General features: G+C 32.5%; 1 protein-coding gene across 9 annotated transcripts in view; it reads left to right on the forward strand.

Moving 5' to 3' along the window:
- LOC136035321 (protein unc-80 homolog) overlaps window positions 1–17,795 on the forward strand; it is a 287,805-nt gene that overhangs the window by 241,943 nt on the left and 28,067 nt on the right. For all 9 annotated transcript variants that reach the window (XM_065717033.1, XM_065717036.1, XM_065717037.1 and 6 more), the window contains 7 exons: window positions 17–203; window positions 3,830–4,185; window positions 5,419–5,543; window positions 6,664–6,866; window positions 12,024–12,227; window positions 14,104–14,220; window positions 15,466–15,633. In XM_065717033.1, coding sequence (XP_065573105.1) covers window positions 17–203; window positions 3,830–4,185; window positions 5,419–5,543; window positions 6,664–6,866; window positions 12,024–12,227; window positions 14,104–14,220; window positions 15,466–15,633 — 1,360 coding nt within the window. The remainder of the gene's footprint in view (window positions 1–16; window positions 204–3,829; window positions 4,186–5,418; window positions 5,544–6,663; window positions 6,867–12,023; window positions 12,228–14,103; window positions 14,221–15,465; window positions 15,634–17,795) is intronic.

Here is a 17,795-nt window from a genome sequence, read left to right on the forward strand (position 1 = left end):
AGCGCAGCTTTTCCAGGTATTTTCTGATTGCGCCAACCCTTTTGAAGCTATACAGTAATCATTCTTGGGATCGCTTGATTCGACAAGCTATTGAATTCACCGCCCAGCAATTGTACATGCTTCATAGAAAGCCGTTCCTCCTTCAGCTACTTGGAGCCGCGGCACCCCTTTTATCTTACTCAGCATCTGCTGACTATAATCAGGTTTGGCATGTTTATTTTTGAATATTCTTAAGGTTATATATTGGCATATTGTGCCTGCTATCTTTCTGCTGACAAGAGTTAGGGCTGGAGCGTTATTTTTTCTTTTTTTTTTTAATTCTTGGACTTACATAGTTATTACAGAATTGGACTTACATTTGATCCTCTTATGATGCTGATATGTTGCGAAGTGATTCTTTTGACACTGCCTTGACTGGTTTCTGCCTATCTTTCACAACAACAAGACGTAAAGTTTTCTGCTTAACTAACAAAAATTATAGTTCAGCCTTGGACTCTATTTTTACATTAAGCGGCGTTTCTAAGTCGCCAGCTTTCTCAACTTAAAGAACTAGTGACATATAAGTATATTGAGGCTATTAAAAAGACTAATTATTAAAAACTAATCATACATTAATTAGGAGATTTTCACGATGCCTCAAGTCCTACGGGAGTGTATGTGAAAAGGTATGACCTTTCGGAGAGTTTTTAGAAATGCATGTACAGTATTTTGTATTGTACCTCTGATCATAACATATCACCAAATAAACTGAAACAAAATTCACAGTAGCTAGGTCAATTTTTTTTTGTTTGGGGGGGGGGGAATTATGACTAAAATTTCATAGATTTTCCGAGTTTATTGTCGAAGTTTTTTCGTTACAAAACAAACAATTCGTTAACTATTTATTTGTTATGAAACAAAATACGAACATATAGGAAACTTGAATTCTGGGTGGCTTGTACGGTGAAGCTTAAACTAGCTCTCCCGAGATTAAGTTAATAAATAAAGCTAGAAACACAAGCAGTGTATTAGATAGCATTTGGAAACACAATTTTTTTTTTTCAATCAATATTACTAGTTTTAAAGGAGTTAAAAACTCTAAATTTCAACATGTCAAAATAATATATAAAACGTGAGAAATAAGCACTTCCCAACAATAATGAAACAGAAAAAGTCGAAGTATTATATATCTATTCGGGCTGCTGGAGATTAAAGGGACAAAAGTTTCTTGGTGCCTAAAATTTTCTGATGGATTTTTGGGAAATAAAATTCAATTTAAGACAAATGAGAAGCCTTAATAACAAGACTAATATAGAGCCTAAGAGATGGGGAAGGGATAGGAAATACTATTTTGATTCAGGACTTTGAGGCTTTGCAAAACGTAAATATTGACCAATGCTGTTTTTTTTTAGGAGCCTTGAGCTTATATTCCTTGACCAGTTAGCTCTTCTAAGCTTTGTTTCTGCGTTTTCTGTTGGTGCTAGATCATGCAGCAAAAGCAGCAAAAAAAATTTAAAGAATCGTTTGTAAGGAAAGAGGTAAATTGGTTGAGCATAGCGGTAGAAGGGGATTTTGAGACTAGCCTAAGCTATTGGAGGGTACACATGAACATATTTCTTTAAGGAAGTCCTAGATGGTCAATCATTCTCATCAAAAATCTCTGTCAGTCCATTGACATGTGCTTCAATCAATCTTCAATCGATCCTTCAATCAGCTCATCAATCTTGACCAAAGCTAATCAACACACTGTTTTTTATCAAAATGATTGAGTCATTCAAACTTTCTATCAATCACTGTCAAAGCTTGACTCAAGCGGCAAACAGGCTCCTAGACGGTAGATCATGCTTGAGTCAATCGATAGACGGAAGCTTTCGATCAAAATGATTGACTGTCTAAGGCCTCATTTAGCTGTCGACCAAGGCTGTATTCAGGGAGGAGGGGGTAGGGGTTTGAACCCTCCTCCTCCCGTTTTTGTGTGTTTTTGAGGTTGATCAGTTCTTTTAGAGTAAATAGTCGCTTGCCGGACAATCTTTTACTTAATATTTCATCAAGTTCGTATAATGAGCCAAAAAAGGACTCGAAGAAAGTTTTACATACTCCTCAGTATTATAGCATCATTAAAATTGCGTAAGCTTCACCTCTAACAATATCAATAGATCAAACCATTTCTTGACTTAATATTTTACCAATAGTTTCGCCCCTACTTGGGACTAAGTCCCTAAAAATTGTACTATTGTCAGAAGTGTGCGAAAGCTTAATGTTGCCGTAATGCTGCCATAAAACCAATTTTTGCCATAGTCCGAACTAGTCTTGTTTCCAGAATTCAGTCGCCTTTCATGCGGAATTATTTATCTCAGAGTATTTAAAAAAAAGTGTCAATCCAGCCAAGTCATGTTGCTAAAGGTATCGTAGCTAATCTGCTAGATGGTAGTGTGAGATAGAATGATTTGAGCTGGTCCAGTTTTTTCGCCAGATGATTAGTCCATTCAAACTAAGACGACTTTTTTTTAGAGTTCCCTGCGTTTGTTTTATATATATATATATATATATTTACCTATATATATATATATATATATATATATATATATATATATATATATATATATATATTTACCTAATATATTTGGTCTAATTGTAACCGATCTCTCCTACTTCATTTACTGTAGATATACCTCTATAATTTTGGCCAATGGATTGAAATTCATTAAAGATTTTATTTCAATTTATGATGTATTTCCGAGGCAGTTTGAGATGTGCTGTTTGTTTTTAAAACAAACAGCAAAATTACTTTTGTAATGTACTTTACACAAAATTACTTTTGTGTAAAGTATACATAAACTAGTAGTAGAGCCTGTTAGATGATAAAGATAAAGAAGCAGAAAAAACCCCAGTGTATATTTTTTTTTTCTGAGGATTGGAAACCAACTGACTGTATGATGAGAAATGTACTGACCTGGAATGAGGGCTTCAGGAACCCTTTGTACCGCCACACGATTATTTTAAGAGCTGAGAGGTAGAACATTAGCCATATATATATATATATATATATATATATATATATATATATATATATATATATATACATATTTACCTAATATATTTGGTCTAATTGTAACCGATCTCTCCTACTTCATTTACTGTAGATATACCTCTATAATTTTGGCCAATGGATTGAAATTCATTAAAGATTTTATTTCAATTTATGATGTATTTCCGAGGCAGTTTGAGATGTGCTGTTTGTTTTTAACGTGACAGTATAACAAAGAAAACTGAAAATCTTGTAGATAGTATAGCATTTTATATAAGAAATAATGTATAAAGAGAATGGGAACATATAAGAGTTGGGTCTTTATTCATTAAAGATGGGGAAGACATGGATTAAGAACCACTAGTTCCACTAACAGTGTAGCGTCCGCTGAATACATTAAAGAAGGTATAAATTTTAAAAGAAAATTGAATATTTGATGTAACCAATCTGTAATTTGTAGAGTGAACATTAACAAGCATTATTGTTTTCAAGAATTATTTAAAGTTTTAATCCAGTCTACACAAAGCAGGCCTTTTTTATCCTCGGGAAATCTTGACAGGCTAAGCAGGCTGTTAGACTGTAAGCTGGAAGTCCTAAATGTAACAGATTTTTCGTTTCTTTGCCATTTTCTCTATTTTGAAGTACCTTGAAAGACGAATATGTCGTAATTCGAAGTAGGCTAAAAGAGGGAACTAAATCGCCACACGCAAGAAAGTATTGGCGATTTTTCTTTTCGACACTGGTGCGAGTTTTCACTCTTATAAGCTTCGATGATCCTTGGTAATGACTCAGATTACTCCTAAAATTGCGTTTTTCTTATAGATTACTCCAAAGGATTTGTTTGATCTCCTCCTATCGCTGGAATTTAATACACCAGATCCACTTAAAATCTTAGACCTTGTTGGTGTCGACAAACCACTAAAGGCTTTGGACTTCTGCTACAGTGGAGAGCCAGACTTGACCTCAGTTCTGGAGTGTTTGAATTTGTGTACACTTATCGTCAGTTACGCCCCGGATTCAAGAAGAGGCTATCAACTGCTTACTGTTATGAATTGTTTGATTCCACTGACGTTAGATCATTACCAAGAGAAGAAAGATTTGAAAGCTGAAAAAGAAGCAATTGTTACAATTGCAGTTGCATTAAAAACAATTGTATTAAATGCTGAAGCACTTTCCAAGTAAGTAAAAACTAATGATAATAAACTTTAGATCAGTTAAATCCAATTCAAATAATGATAATATTCATAATTCAATTTAAACCTTAAAAGTGACGGGGTTATGCGGAATGGTCTTTCAAACAAAACTTGAAAGGTCAATTTGGATGAATTAATTCACTTGAGATTAAAGTAGGTCACATGCGACATGTATTTATACAGAGTATTGAATTATTGCATAGAGCAACGACCGGTGAATAGTTTTCTTGCTGAATTTGTGCTTCCTTTCTGCTATGGTATTTCTGCCCTTGTTTATCAATCCCTTCACGCTTTCTAACGAGATTTGTGAGGGAAACTAGCAACTATATGTTTTTGATTAGGTCTTATTTTCTAAAATTCTGTTTTATCATTTCCATGTAACACAAGAATATAATTTACGTTAACAACAAATGTCAAAACAGTCTCCAAGTGGAATTAGAGATAATTTATGAAAAGTTACAGCCCTTTCTGAAATACGTGTTTAAATGATATGTTGGTCGTGCTTGCTTTAGAGCCAAGGCCATATTCAGGGGAGGGTTAGGAGGTTTGGCCCGCTCTCCTAATTGTTTGAATAAGGTGTAAAAACTTTGCAAAAATGCAACGTTGCAAAAAGTGCAAAAACGTTTTTCATGTAACCCCCCTCCCCTCGAACAAAAATCCAGGATACGGTTCTGCCCACAGTCATTAAAAAATGTACAGACAATTTTTAAACTTAGGTCATTCATTGTTGTCTCCACCATTCAATAGCAATCGTCACTCCTTGCTTTTTTTAATTATTCGATAAATTTTTGCAAGGGTTTTACTAATTATAGCATAAAAGTCAAATGCAACTTTTGAATTGAAGTTTCCTTTCTGGCCATTTGCCAACACAATTCTTTGTGGGCTTTAACATTGCTTGGGTTTAATTTGCACTGAGCTTTTCATAGCAATCTTGAGTTTTTTCATGACATTATTGGCCTAAAAGCTTTTTTTTTCTTTTCTTTTTTAATTTAGTTTATAAAAAAGGCTTGCAGTTACATTGCACTAGCTATGCAAAATAGTATTTTTTCTAAGCTAGGGCTAAACGTAGCTTCAAGTCATGGGCCAGATGGCAATAAGTGTATATAGAAATTATGGTTACCAGTCTAGGAACCTTGGGAATAATGCTACTGGGGTGCATTATTAAAAGGCCTGATGCTTAATTTTCAACATGTAATTGATGCCTGGTTCTACTTATAGAAACTACACCGGACCTCAGAGGAATTCTCCAGTAACGGAAGTCAAGTCAAATAATTCCTATAAGTATAGCAAGAAACATTCGGTTGCAGAGCTTGGAGACTTGGAGGCACATGCTCGTTTCTTAGGTAGAAACTTTTTTCCCGCTTTATATTCCTCATCTTTTTTTCTTTTAATATTGTGGTTAAAGATTTTTCTATATGTTGTAACTGATCCTCCTCACTAACTTTGTTTAAAAATAACTACTCTTGTTTTTATTTTAATACAAAAATGTATAGCTATTTTAGACTCAACTTCTTGTGGTTTACTACAAGTAAACAATTGTCAATAATTGTCAACTTTTAAACAATTGTCTAGCAATGATAAACATAGACCATTGTGGTGTCTGTCACCCATGGTACAGTTGCGATGCTGTCATTTCAACCGACTGAATTTTTCTATAAGTAATATGTAATTAATATTCGTTGCAATTACCGTAAAGTAAATGTTTCATTTTGTCTTAATTTAATTGCCAAAGCTTGTCATTGTTATTGTCAGGTTAATCGTTTTAACAGTTTGCCATTATCACGTTGATCTCCTTTTCATCTGTTTTAATTTTGCTATGCCTCGCAATCTGTGATAAATTCTAACCATTAAGCAACCATATACTTATTACGCAGGGTATGGAGGGTATCGGTGATCGATCTTAAAAATTTTGCAGTCATTGGAGCCACGGACCGGTTTGCATTGAGGGGTATGTTGATTCAATGAACGCTTGTAAATAGAAGCATTGTTGTCTTCCGAAAAATATCCTTTCTATGTAATACTGTTGGCATAAATGTTGTAATAGTGACAAGATTTTCTAAATTAATAGCTTATTTTATTGTGCTTATTCCAATATTAAAACAAAATGCTTTCCTATATTTTGTATTGAGAAAGCAATACTCATGTGCAAGGCAGAACAATGTATCAATACTAAGAAAGCTGTTTCAATTCTATAATAGCTACATACATTGTCTTTCATTAACCGACATTTTATTATTCATTGGATTAGGGCAAGTCTGGGAGGATTTGACAAATTAGGGCACTGCTGTATAATATTTTTTCTGCAAATATTATTGAATGGTAAAGAGCAGCTGTATCTATATCTCATTTAGTTGCGTTCTATCTGTCTGATTTTCTATGATGATGAACACGATAGTGAAACAATTGTTACCACTTTTATTAAATTTTTTGAATCTATTTGTCACAAAGTTAGGTATTTTACAGGTGATCATGCAAGAGCTTGGGTTACTGGGGAAAAAGACTTGGAGGAAAATGAGAACCTAAGGAATCAATTCAGACTTCCGCGATCTGTTCTCCTGGTTACTATCGCAGACTTTATGCCAGCTGCAACTTTGCGGCTTAACGAAATCGCGAAGAAAACTCAAGATCAAAAAGTACCTGAACTCTTGGATACAAAGTCCCATGCAGTAAGTATGATAAAGAACAAATGAAAATGGATTGACAGTTTAACATACATATATTGGTATTTATTCCATAAAGTCTTAATACTTGTTTATATATTCAAGTTAAAAATGGAACCATTTAAAATTTATTTTGTTTTCAGTAAAGTGCAAATTATGTTCTGGTCTCCAGAATGCAGGGGAGTGTCAGCCCTACTCATGCTAATATCTGCTTGTGTTTTTAGTTTAACTTGGTTATTTATAGTAATTTTTGTTTTTTGGGGGTTTCATTTATTTATTGATGGTAATGTGCGATAGTTTTACTCTTGGAAGGTTATCTGACTTTACTTCTGCTAGTTTTTTTGTTTAATGGAGCTCTTTACTTTTCTTTTAAAGACTCATTTTGTGCGAAAACTTTTTACATTAATTAACTAACTACTAACTATTTAGTAAAAAATGACGAAGACCGCACTGCCTTTCCATAATACAACAACAAAAGAGAGAATAATGAGGACTTTTTTCCCAAGACATTGAACCAACAGAACCTATTTGAATATTTCGGCCCTATATCTAAGGGCCGTCTTCAGCAAAAAAAAAAAAAAAAAAAAAAAAAAAAAAAAAAAAAAAAAAAAAAAAAAAAAAAAAAAAAAAAAAAAAAACAATAAAACACTTACAATAAAAGTTCTCAGTTAAAAATCCATTTTTTTTTTAAATAGCCTTGGCTGTCCGCGAGGCAATCGAAATCAAACGAAACTTAAATAATAATACATCCCTAAATAGAGACTTGGATGAATACACACTCAACCCTATGTACACAAAATTAATTATAGAAAATAATCTAATTCAAAATAAAACAAAAATAGGAACGAACAAAAACATGCCCAATCTCAAAAGAACTATCAGATTAGCTGCAGAGAGGGCAAATATCAAACAGTTCGTGGTAACGAACTGTAGTAAGGAGCGACCCGACTCAACAGTAAACGAAACTCTAAAAAACGGAATTTTGATGCTAAAAGATACATCAAAAGAATCGAATTTTCACGCTGATTCTAAATATATAAGTTTCAACTAATTTAGTCTTTTTAATCAAAAGTTACGAGCCTGAGAAAATCAGCCTTATTTTGGAAAATAGGGGAAAACATCCCCTAAAAGTCATAGAATCTTAACGAAAATCACACCATCGCATTCGGCGTATCAGAGAACCCTATAGCAAAAATTTCAAGCTCATATCTAAAAAAAAATGTTGAATTTCGTATTTTTTGCCAGAAGACAAATCACGGGTGCGTGTTTTTTTTTTTTTTTTTTTTTCAGGGGTCATCGTATCGACCAAGTGGTCCTAGAGTGTCGTAAGAGGGCTCATTCTTACGGAAATGAAAAGTTCTAGTTCCCTTTTTAAGTAATCAAAAAAATTGTAGGGCACCTAGGCCCCCTCCACGCTCATTTTTTTCCAAAAGTCAACGGATTAAAATTTTGAGATAGCCATTTTGTTCCGCATAGTCATAAACCATAATAACTATGTCTTTGGGAATGACTTACTCCCCCACAATCGCTGGGGGAGGGGCTGCAAGTTACAAACTTTGACCAATGTTTACATATAGTAATGGTTATTGGGAAGTGTACAGACGTTTTCAGGGGGATTTTTTTGGTTTGGAGGGTGGGGCTGATGGGAGGGGGCTATGTGGGAGGATATTTCCTTGGAGGAATATGTCATGGGGGAAGAAAAATTCAATGAAAAGGGCGCAGGATTTTCTAGCATTACTATAAAAAAACAATGAAAAAATAAACATGAAAACGTTTTTTCAATTGAAAGTAAGGAATAGCATTAAAATTTAAAACGAACAGAGATTATTACGCATATGAGGGGTTCTAAAAATACTTCAGCTCAAAGAGCGAGATATTTAGGAGGAGACAAATACCTCGCTCTTTATGCTAAAGTATTTTTAGTAATTTCAATTATTTATTCTACGGCCTTTTTGATTCAGGGGTCATTCTTAAAGAATTGGGACAAAACTTACGATTTAGTGTAAAGAGCGAGGTATTAACGAGGGTACAAACCCCCTCATACACATAATAAAAATATAAGAATATAAAAGTTTGTTACGTAAGTTAATTCTTAAGTTACGCATATTTTTTGCTAATAAAAACGTTCGTTAAAAATTAAAAGTTCTAGTAGCCTTTTTAAGTAACCGAAAAACTGGAGGACAGATAGGCCTCCTTCCCCACCCCTTATTTCTCAAAATCGTCTGATCAAAACTAAGAGAAAGCCATTTAGCCAAAAAAAAATTAATATACAAATTCCATTTAAATAATTTATGTGCGGAGAGCCAAAATCAAACATGCATTAATTCAAAAACGTTCAGAAATTACATAAAAAAAACTAGTTTTTTTAACTGAAAGTAAGGAGCGACATTAAAACTTAAAACGAACAGAAATTACTCCGGATATGAATGGATTGTCCCCTCCGCAATCCCTCGCTCTTTACGCTAAAGTTTGACTCCTTGCCACAATTCTACTTTTTAAAATAATTAAAAGCTTTAGCGTAAAGAGCGAGGGATTGCGGAGGGGACAACCCGTTTCATATACGGAGTAATTTCTGTTCGTTTTAAGTTTTAATGTCGCTCCTTACTTTCAGTTAAAAAAAACTAGTTTTTTTTATTTAATCGCAATAAGAAATCATTCCAATTTTTAATAAATACAATTAGTGAAATGAATCTTATGAAATGAATGAATTTATGAAATGAAAATTATGAAATGAATTTATCTTGTAAAATGTTAGCTTTTATCAGAACAGTCTTGGCTGAACTTTTTGTTAAGAAGTAATGATGCCAAGGCTATTTTAAAAAAAGGGATTTTTAACTGAGAACTTTTATTGTAAGTGTTTTATTGTTTTTTTTTTTTTTTTTTTTTTTTTTTTTTTTTTTTTTTTTTTTTTTTTTTTTTTTTTGCTGAAGACTGCGCTTAGATATAGGGCCGAAATATTCAAATAGGTTTTGCTGGTTCACTGTCTTGGGAAAAAAGTCCTCATTATTCTCTCTTTTGTTGTTGAACTATTTAGTAGAATTAACCAGTAAAAAAATTTTTGAAATTTGTGGCGAACATTTGTCATATTGGATATTATTAATACATCATATTAACAAATCAAGAAGGAACTATGTCTCTGCTGCTAAATTACTGCGATATAGCCTTCCAAAAATACACCAAACTTATCCTGATTTGTCTGATTTTTGTAACAAGTAGTTGTCATATTGTATGTTATTTGCATGTGAGTTTTTTTTGTTTTTCGTCTGTGTTTTTTGGCTTTGTGTTTTTGTGTGTTTTTCTTTAGCGTTTTATTTGCTTTGTTTAATTTAGTTTCTTTACGTATAGAAATTGCTTCCATCAATAGCGGCTTCCGGACGTGGAGTCGAAAGATTCGAAGCTTTCTTATTATTAGAAGTTTGTTGTTGTTTTTTCCTCTGTCTTGTTTAAGATATTACATCCGGTTTTTTTTATATTTTTGTTTGATTAACCAGTGGTAGGCCTACTACAAGCTCGTTGCAGTACTATCCGAGCCCGCTGCACTGATGGAAGCTCTTTCTACATCCCATCCTGTTCAAAGCCTTGGTCACCTACCAAGACATTCCTTAATAGTTTAAGCCGTATTTTGAAGACTTGTTTTAGTTAACCATTGCTTTGGTGTTCCTAGAAAATGTAGATTAGAAAAAACTGTCAACAAGTCATTTCACGTTTTCTTAGTCGGCTTGCAAAATGTTTTATTGTTATTTTTTAAATAAAATAAATCTAATATAATCTTTCATCTAGGGTATCCAACTCATTTCTGGTTACTTGTCGACAGCTTAATAGGAGTGTTCTAAGTAAACAAATACAACGTAGAGACAATAGGGAAAATTTCAAGACAGTGGAAATTATTTCTGTAGATATTTCGGCCCTATGTCCAAGAGCCGTCTTCAGCACAATACAAGAATAAGAGAGAAACTATATATATATATATATATATATATATATATATATATATATATATATATATATATATGTATATATATATATATATATATATATATATATATATATATAAAAGAACTTACATCAAATTGTGAGGATTAAAACTGAATAATTAAAAACACTTTTAAAAATTTTTTTTTAAAAATAGCCCTAGCATCCTTACTTCAACTAAGTTCAACCAGGACTGGCGAAAAGAATGAAACGAGAATATAAGCTCATTCAAACTGAAGAGAATAAAATGATTAGTTTCAATTTCTTAAAGCTAATCTTGCTTGTTTAGCAGCCTGTCTCAAAGGCCTTTTCGTAGTTGGTTCAGTACTATTATAAACCGGTTTAGTAAAATATTTTGTTAGATCATTTTTAATTAAATTTGAGTATAAAGAATTTAGTGAGTATTCCCCCAAGTCCCTGTTCAAAGAAATATTATTATTTATTTTGAGATTAATTTCGATTGATTCTCGAACCACCTGTTTTATTCCCAAATCATTACTAATGAGTGAAGAGTTTTCAAAAAGTATCATGTGGGACGGGTTATTAAATATATGCCAACCTAAAGCAGAATCAAAGGAGTTGTTGGAACTATTTGAAATTAAGGCCTTGTCTATGTCATTTTTATGCTGTTGTAACTGTTTGTCTAGATTCTGATGGGTCCTGCCGACATAGTATTTTCCAACATGTATGAATTAGGGTAAAAATTACTTTCTGGACAAAATTTTTTCATTTATTAAATAAAATTTGTATGCTATCTTTGATGTATTAAAGGAACTAATCGATAAGTTACATAGAATCATTTTCGGACTAAAAAGTACATAATTTATTAAACCCAAATAGAACCGAAAATCAACACATTTACTATTCATATATGAAGTAATAATCAAATATCAAGACCTGCCATCTGAATAATAGAAAATAATAAACAAAAATACCAAAAATAAACAGAGAGAAAAATCTCAAGTTAAAGAAAGCAACAAAAAAACTTCCAGAAGTGGACTCAAAATACAAAATCTTAAGTATTTTTATGAGGTCTATTTCTATCAGTTTGTTTCAGGTAGTTCAACCATTCTCTTTGAAATACTAAATAAATCTTGCACGGAAAACGATTGTATACCCTAAGATCAATTTAACGGCATGATCGGGTTTTCCTGTAACCTCAAAAATCTAATTGCTATTTTTATTTTGTAGCGGCTTGCTGATATTGCTCACACCTTGCTAAAAGAAGCCCCTTACGATGATGCATGCATGTCCAGTGTGGGACTGTTGCGATACATGAAGGAGCTTATGCCTGCGTGTGATTGGTCAGCTGAAACGCTACGTCCCACTTTAATGATGCTCCTGCGTCGATTGGATAAACTTTATGTGAAAATTTTCAAGAAGCATATTGCCGGAGTAAGTATATTTAACGACTAAGTCTACCTCGAGTTCTGAGCTTTAATCTGTGTGAGCTCACGTAGCTGTCGTATGTGTTATTCAACCTCTTTAAAATTGGGTCATATGATGCTTGGAAAAGCAAATTATTGGTTAAAACCTCATCTTGTGTTATATCAACTGTTTAGAGTGATGAAATTTAGAGTATTTAAACGTGAGTGTTCTCTCTTTAAACTGCTTGGTCGCTCCCCCATGCCCCTTCCCGAGAAAGATTCCTAGAAAACATGAATGGAAAACAAGTGGTTTTTACGCCACGGTTAAATGTAGTTATTTTTTCTTATAATTGGGATTGTATCTTTAGATGCACTTAGAGTATTTTATATATATTTATTTTTGCTGAGCTCTGTGTCATATTATGTCAAACAGTTCGTGGTAACGAACTGTAGTAAGGAGCGACCTGGCTCAATAGTCAATGAAACTCTAAAAAACGGAATTTTGATACTAAAAGATACTTCAAAAGAATTGGATTTTCATGCTGATTTTAAATATATAAGTTTCATCAAATTTAGTCTTCGTCATCAAAAGTTACGAGCCTGAGAAAATTTGCTTTATTTCGGAAAATAGGAGGAAACACCCCCTAAAAGTCATAAATCTTAAGGAAAATCACACTATCGCATTCAGCATATCAGAGAACCCTATTGCAATAATTTCTAGCTCCTATCTACAAAAATGTGGAATTTCGTATTTTTTGCCAGAAGACAGATCACGGGTGCGTGTTTATTTGTTGTTTTTTTTTTTTTTTTTTTTTTTTTCAGGGGTCATCGTATCGACCAAGTAGTCCTAGAATGTCGCAAGAGGGCTCATTCTAACGGGAATTAAAAGTTCTAGTGCCCTTTTTAAGTGACCAAAAAAATTGGAGGGCACCTAGGCCCCCTCCCACGCTCATTTTTTACCCAAATTCAACGGATCAAAATTTTGAGATAGCTATTTGGTTCAGCATAGTCGAAAATCATGACAACTATGTCTTTGGGGATGATTTACTCCCCCACAGTCCCCGGGGGAGTGGCTGCAAGTTACATACTTTGACCATTGTTTACACACGGTAATGGTTATTGGGAAGTGTGCAGACGTTTTCAGGGGGATTTTCTTGGTTTGGGGGGGGGTTGAGGGGAGGGGGCTATGTGGGAGGATCTTTCCTTGGAGGAATATGTCATGAAGGAAGAGAAATTTAATGAAAAGGGCGCAGGATTTTCTAGCATTACTATAAAAAAAAACAATGAAAAAATAAACATGAAAAAATTTTTCAATTGAGAGTAAGATGTAGCATTAAAACTTTAAACGAAAAGAGATTATTACGCACATGAGGAGTTCTTCACCTCCTAAATACCTCGCTTTTTTGCTGTTTAATAATGTAGAATTGAGAGAAAGAGTCAAACTTTAGCGTATAGAGCGGGACGTTGAGAAGGGAACAGTCCCTTTAATACACGGAGTAATTTCTGTTCGTTTTAAGTTTTAATGTCGCTCCTTACTTTCAGTTAAAAAAAAGTAGTTTTTTTTTATTTAATCTATAACTATAGGATGTAATCGATAAAAGTATGTCTATTATTCGTTACAGCGTTTTTTTTTTCCTCTTACTTTCTTCTTTTTCTTAGTTATTGCTGGATCCTATAACTGCATGATTTAGTAACATTTTAATGTGCTACAATAATCGGGAAAAAACTGGAAATAAATGATTTTTTCTGTAGAATTTATTGTAGCACGAATGAGAGAACATATTTCTTTGATTTTATTGTTAACGAATTGAATCTTGGTTAGATCTTGTCAGCTTCATTTTTGAAGATTTGTTACTACCACTTTACAAGCCGAATTCGTTAATTTGAATTGATTTCTTTCTCAGAAGCAAACTGATTGGAACTCTGTCACGGGGCTGCTGGAAGGGCTCTACATAACGCTGAATCGCCATCCATATATAGTTCATGTTCAGCACCTCAAGTCTCTCACGGGAACCTGTCAGGTACTGGTTTTCCATCTACTTCTAGCTCTTATTGTATTTCTTCTTCTATTACCCATTACCGTTGAAACTACTTCTTTAGGTAATAACGAATGGTTTCATTTATCATGACTATTTAAAAAAAAAGAAGTAAAATTCTAACCTGACCAGCTTCAACTAACCATTCCAATTTGTGTAATCAAACACTAACACTAAGTTAGGTTTGAATTTGTTGTTTAAAAACTAGATCAAATAAATCTTTTTAGAACACATTCTTGCTTTGATATTTAATCAAACCCGCAAGCAAAAAACAAACGAAATGTGGGTAAGATATCCATACCCTTGGTAATATAGCTTCTAATGTCCACTATAATGGCAAAATTTTCCCCTTCAACGCTTTTAGCCAATTACACAGTTTTATTTTGATTTTTATTTTTTTACCTTTAAATAATTGACAAAAATTATGGATTCGTTTATCTTTTTGACTTCAAATAAGGTATGATCCTTATGGTACAGGTGTTTGCGGTCGGAATTGTAGTTGCTATTTTCCAAAACAACCAAAGGTTGCCAAAAACCAGCTTAGAATAACTTAAAAACAAAACCATGAGTAATTCAAGTTAGATCACATGTTTAAATTCAGTATAAAGAGTTCTGTTTCAACCACATATTTCGTTTCTAAAGCGCAAAAAGAAATTGATTCGTTCTTTAGTATAACCGTGTAGGACATATTTTGGTTTTGATTAGCAGGGAAAACCAAATGTATAAAAAGCTGATGCACTGTAATTTGACGTTTAGTTTTGTAAACATGCTTAAAAGATTATTAATCCACGCAATCCCGAAAGATAATATTAAAATCTGAATATCTGCGCCCTTGTACGCTGAGCATCAGAACGTTTATGTCGTGTTCTACATTTTAATTACGTTTCTGTCATTGGCAAGTCTAGACAGTGTGGTGATTGAACTTATATAATTATTATAGAAAATGAACAACTAAACGTTAACATTCATTCCTGAATGTTCTGCAGTCTTTAGAATCGAAATTATTGCACTGGAAGGCTTGTATTTCGTTGTTTTAAGTTTGGAGACAGACTAAAAATCACGAAGTAAGCTCAAAACTAAACATTCTAACATTGAATTTAATTCATGCAGGATACGCAGTGCATGGAATTAAGGCTAATATGCTTAAATTCTTGTAGAACTGACCCATCAAAGCAGGTTTTGAATTCAACATTTGTAAGATGCGGAATTTTATTTTTTTTTTTTTTTCAGGCTCTTATAATGTGTGAAGCAACATCTATGTCGGCAAGTGGAAATGAGAGTTCTCCTTCGCGGTTAGCTGGCAGTCCGATTCAAAAACATTTCAAGGTGACACCCCCTCCTGGAAATTTTTGTAGCGTTGCAATGAGACTGATCAGTGCCCAAATTCTGTCTGTATCGGTATGAGTTTTTTTTTAGTATCACTACAAATAATTCAATCTAATGAAGTAGCCAAAATCATTTCCTTCTGCTGACAATGAAACTTGGTATATATTATATATAGTCTATAATACTGTATATAATTTTGTTTTTGTGTAAAATTTGGTGTGTAATACTGTATAATTCATTTATCAAATTTCGTTCATTTTTTATTCATGGAATTCTTTTATTGAACTTCTTACTCAGATTATTTATGCTCGATATATTTAACATGTAAAACCAGAATAACACACTATCACTAGATTTTAGAGACCAGGTCAGTATGAGTTAAAATAAGTGCATGGCAACTATCAAAAACAATAAATAACTGGAAAAGAAACATCGAAAATAGAATACGAAAGATATAGGAACATACTAAGCTAGGGACCATGAATGACAAATAGTTGATAATGAAGCATAATGAGAATTGAAAAGAGGAGAATATTAGAAGAATATTGGCGGAAATAACAGTGGAAAAAAAAACAATCAACGCTAAAAAAAACTATTTCATTGACTATTCAAGAAATTAACTCTAAAAATTAGGAAAAGGGCCTTAAGCTTAAAACAAATTAAAAATAAAGTAACATTTATTCATTTTAAACTATCGGCAATTCTAAATTGCTATAGTTAATATAAAGAGAGGGTTTTTTCTGGCAATAAATGGTTTAGATTTTGTGATGCTTTAATGACATTTTTAATCTAAATATCAATTATTTGTATGAGCTCAAGATGGCAGAAGAAGGGTTATTTTGGCAAAAACCTGGCGAAGTTGGTTATTTGGTTAGTTCGAATAACTTATGCTTCATACCAAAAAAGATTGGAACCTGAAAATAATTTTTGTTTTTTAGCAATTCAACATGAGTGCAGTACAAATTAAGTGGTATTACGGCTATTAACTCCTCTCAAATAGAAATAGAAAAATTCTAAATTAAAAGCATAAGTTGAGTTTAATCCCAATTTTTTACAGTATTTAAATTTGTGGAATCTTTTCTTTCGTTGAAGTGAATGCATGAGTTTATCTGCCCATGTTATTGGTAGGTATCTCTAAATAAAACCTTTTTATAGGAATTCAGTTTATTTTATATATAGTTAAACCATAGGTGCAAAACAAAGGTGACTTCGATTTTTTTTTTTTTTTTTTTTTTGCGGATGGGGGAATAATTTTTACCAATTTTCATGAAGAGCTTGTGGTACCGTCTTTCTTTTCTTTTTTGTCTTATTACCCGTCGTCTTACAGGCTTCGCTTCTGAACTTTACTGCAGTCTAGACAAAATTCTGATTCAAAATTTTATAACAGACTTAATTTAAACAAAATATTTTGAGAGACAAACGAGTGCATATATGCCTTCTTGTATATTTTTATGTCTATTTACATATTTTTTTTTCTCTTTGACAGTGTCTGAATTTGTCACAAAATTAAGCTTTGTATTATGTGACAATCTGAAGATTACATATTAAGCCCAAATTTTTTTGGGCTGCAAACCCATACATTTTTTTGCTTCTTCCAGCATCTTACTTGTTCTTTTGTCTCGAGAGGACTCGCTAAACTTCTTCTGTGTAATCAAAAATACCTTAGTTTAGACCCAATATCCACTAGAGCCATTCCTGGCACATAAGCCGTCGACGAAGCCTCTGCACTAATCTCGAAGCTGTGCCGCAGAGGTAACGTCTTCCCATTCTGGCACTAACAACGTATCAGCAATCTATCGATATCAGTCATAAGCTCGCCCAAATGTGTTTTTCAAACGAAATCAGTCTTTATTGGTCAACTGGTTATATATATAACCAGTTATATAACTGTATATATATATATATATATATATATATATATATATATAAATATATATATATATATATATATATATATATATATATATATATATATATATATATATATATATATATATATATATATATATATATATATATATATATATATATATATATATAAATATATATATATATATATACATATATATATATACTTGCTTAGAAAAGAGTTACCTTGTATGTTTAGAACTATCGTTTGATCCGTGATTTTTTTTTTTTTGTAAACCACGTTACATATATATATATATATATATATATATATATATATATATGTATATATATTTATACCATATACCGTTTCTTGGTTTACATCA

This window comes from Artemia franciscana, chromosome 14 (assembly GCF_032884065.1).
Source record: "Artemia franciscana chromosome 14, ASM3288406v1, whole genome shotgun sequence".
In the NCBI taxonomy this organism is placed as follows: domain Eukaryota; kingdom Metazoa; phylum Arthropoda; class Branchiopoda; order Anostraca; family Artemiidae; genus Artemia; species Artemia franciscana.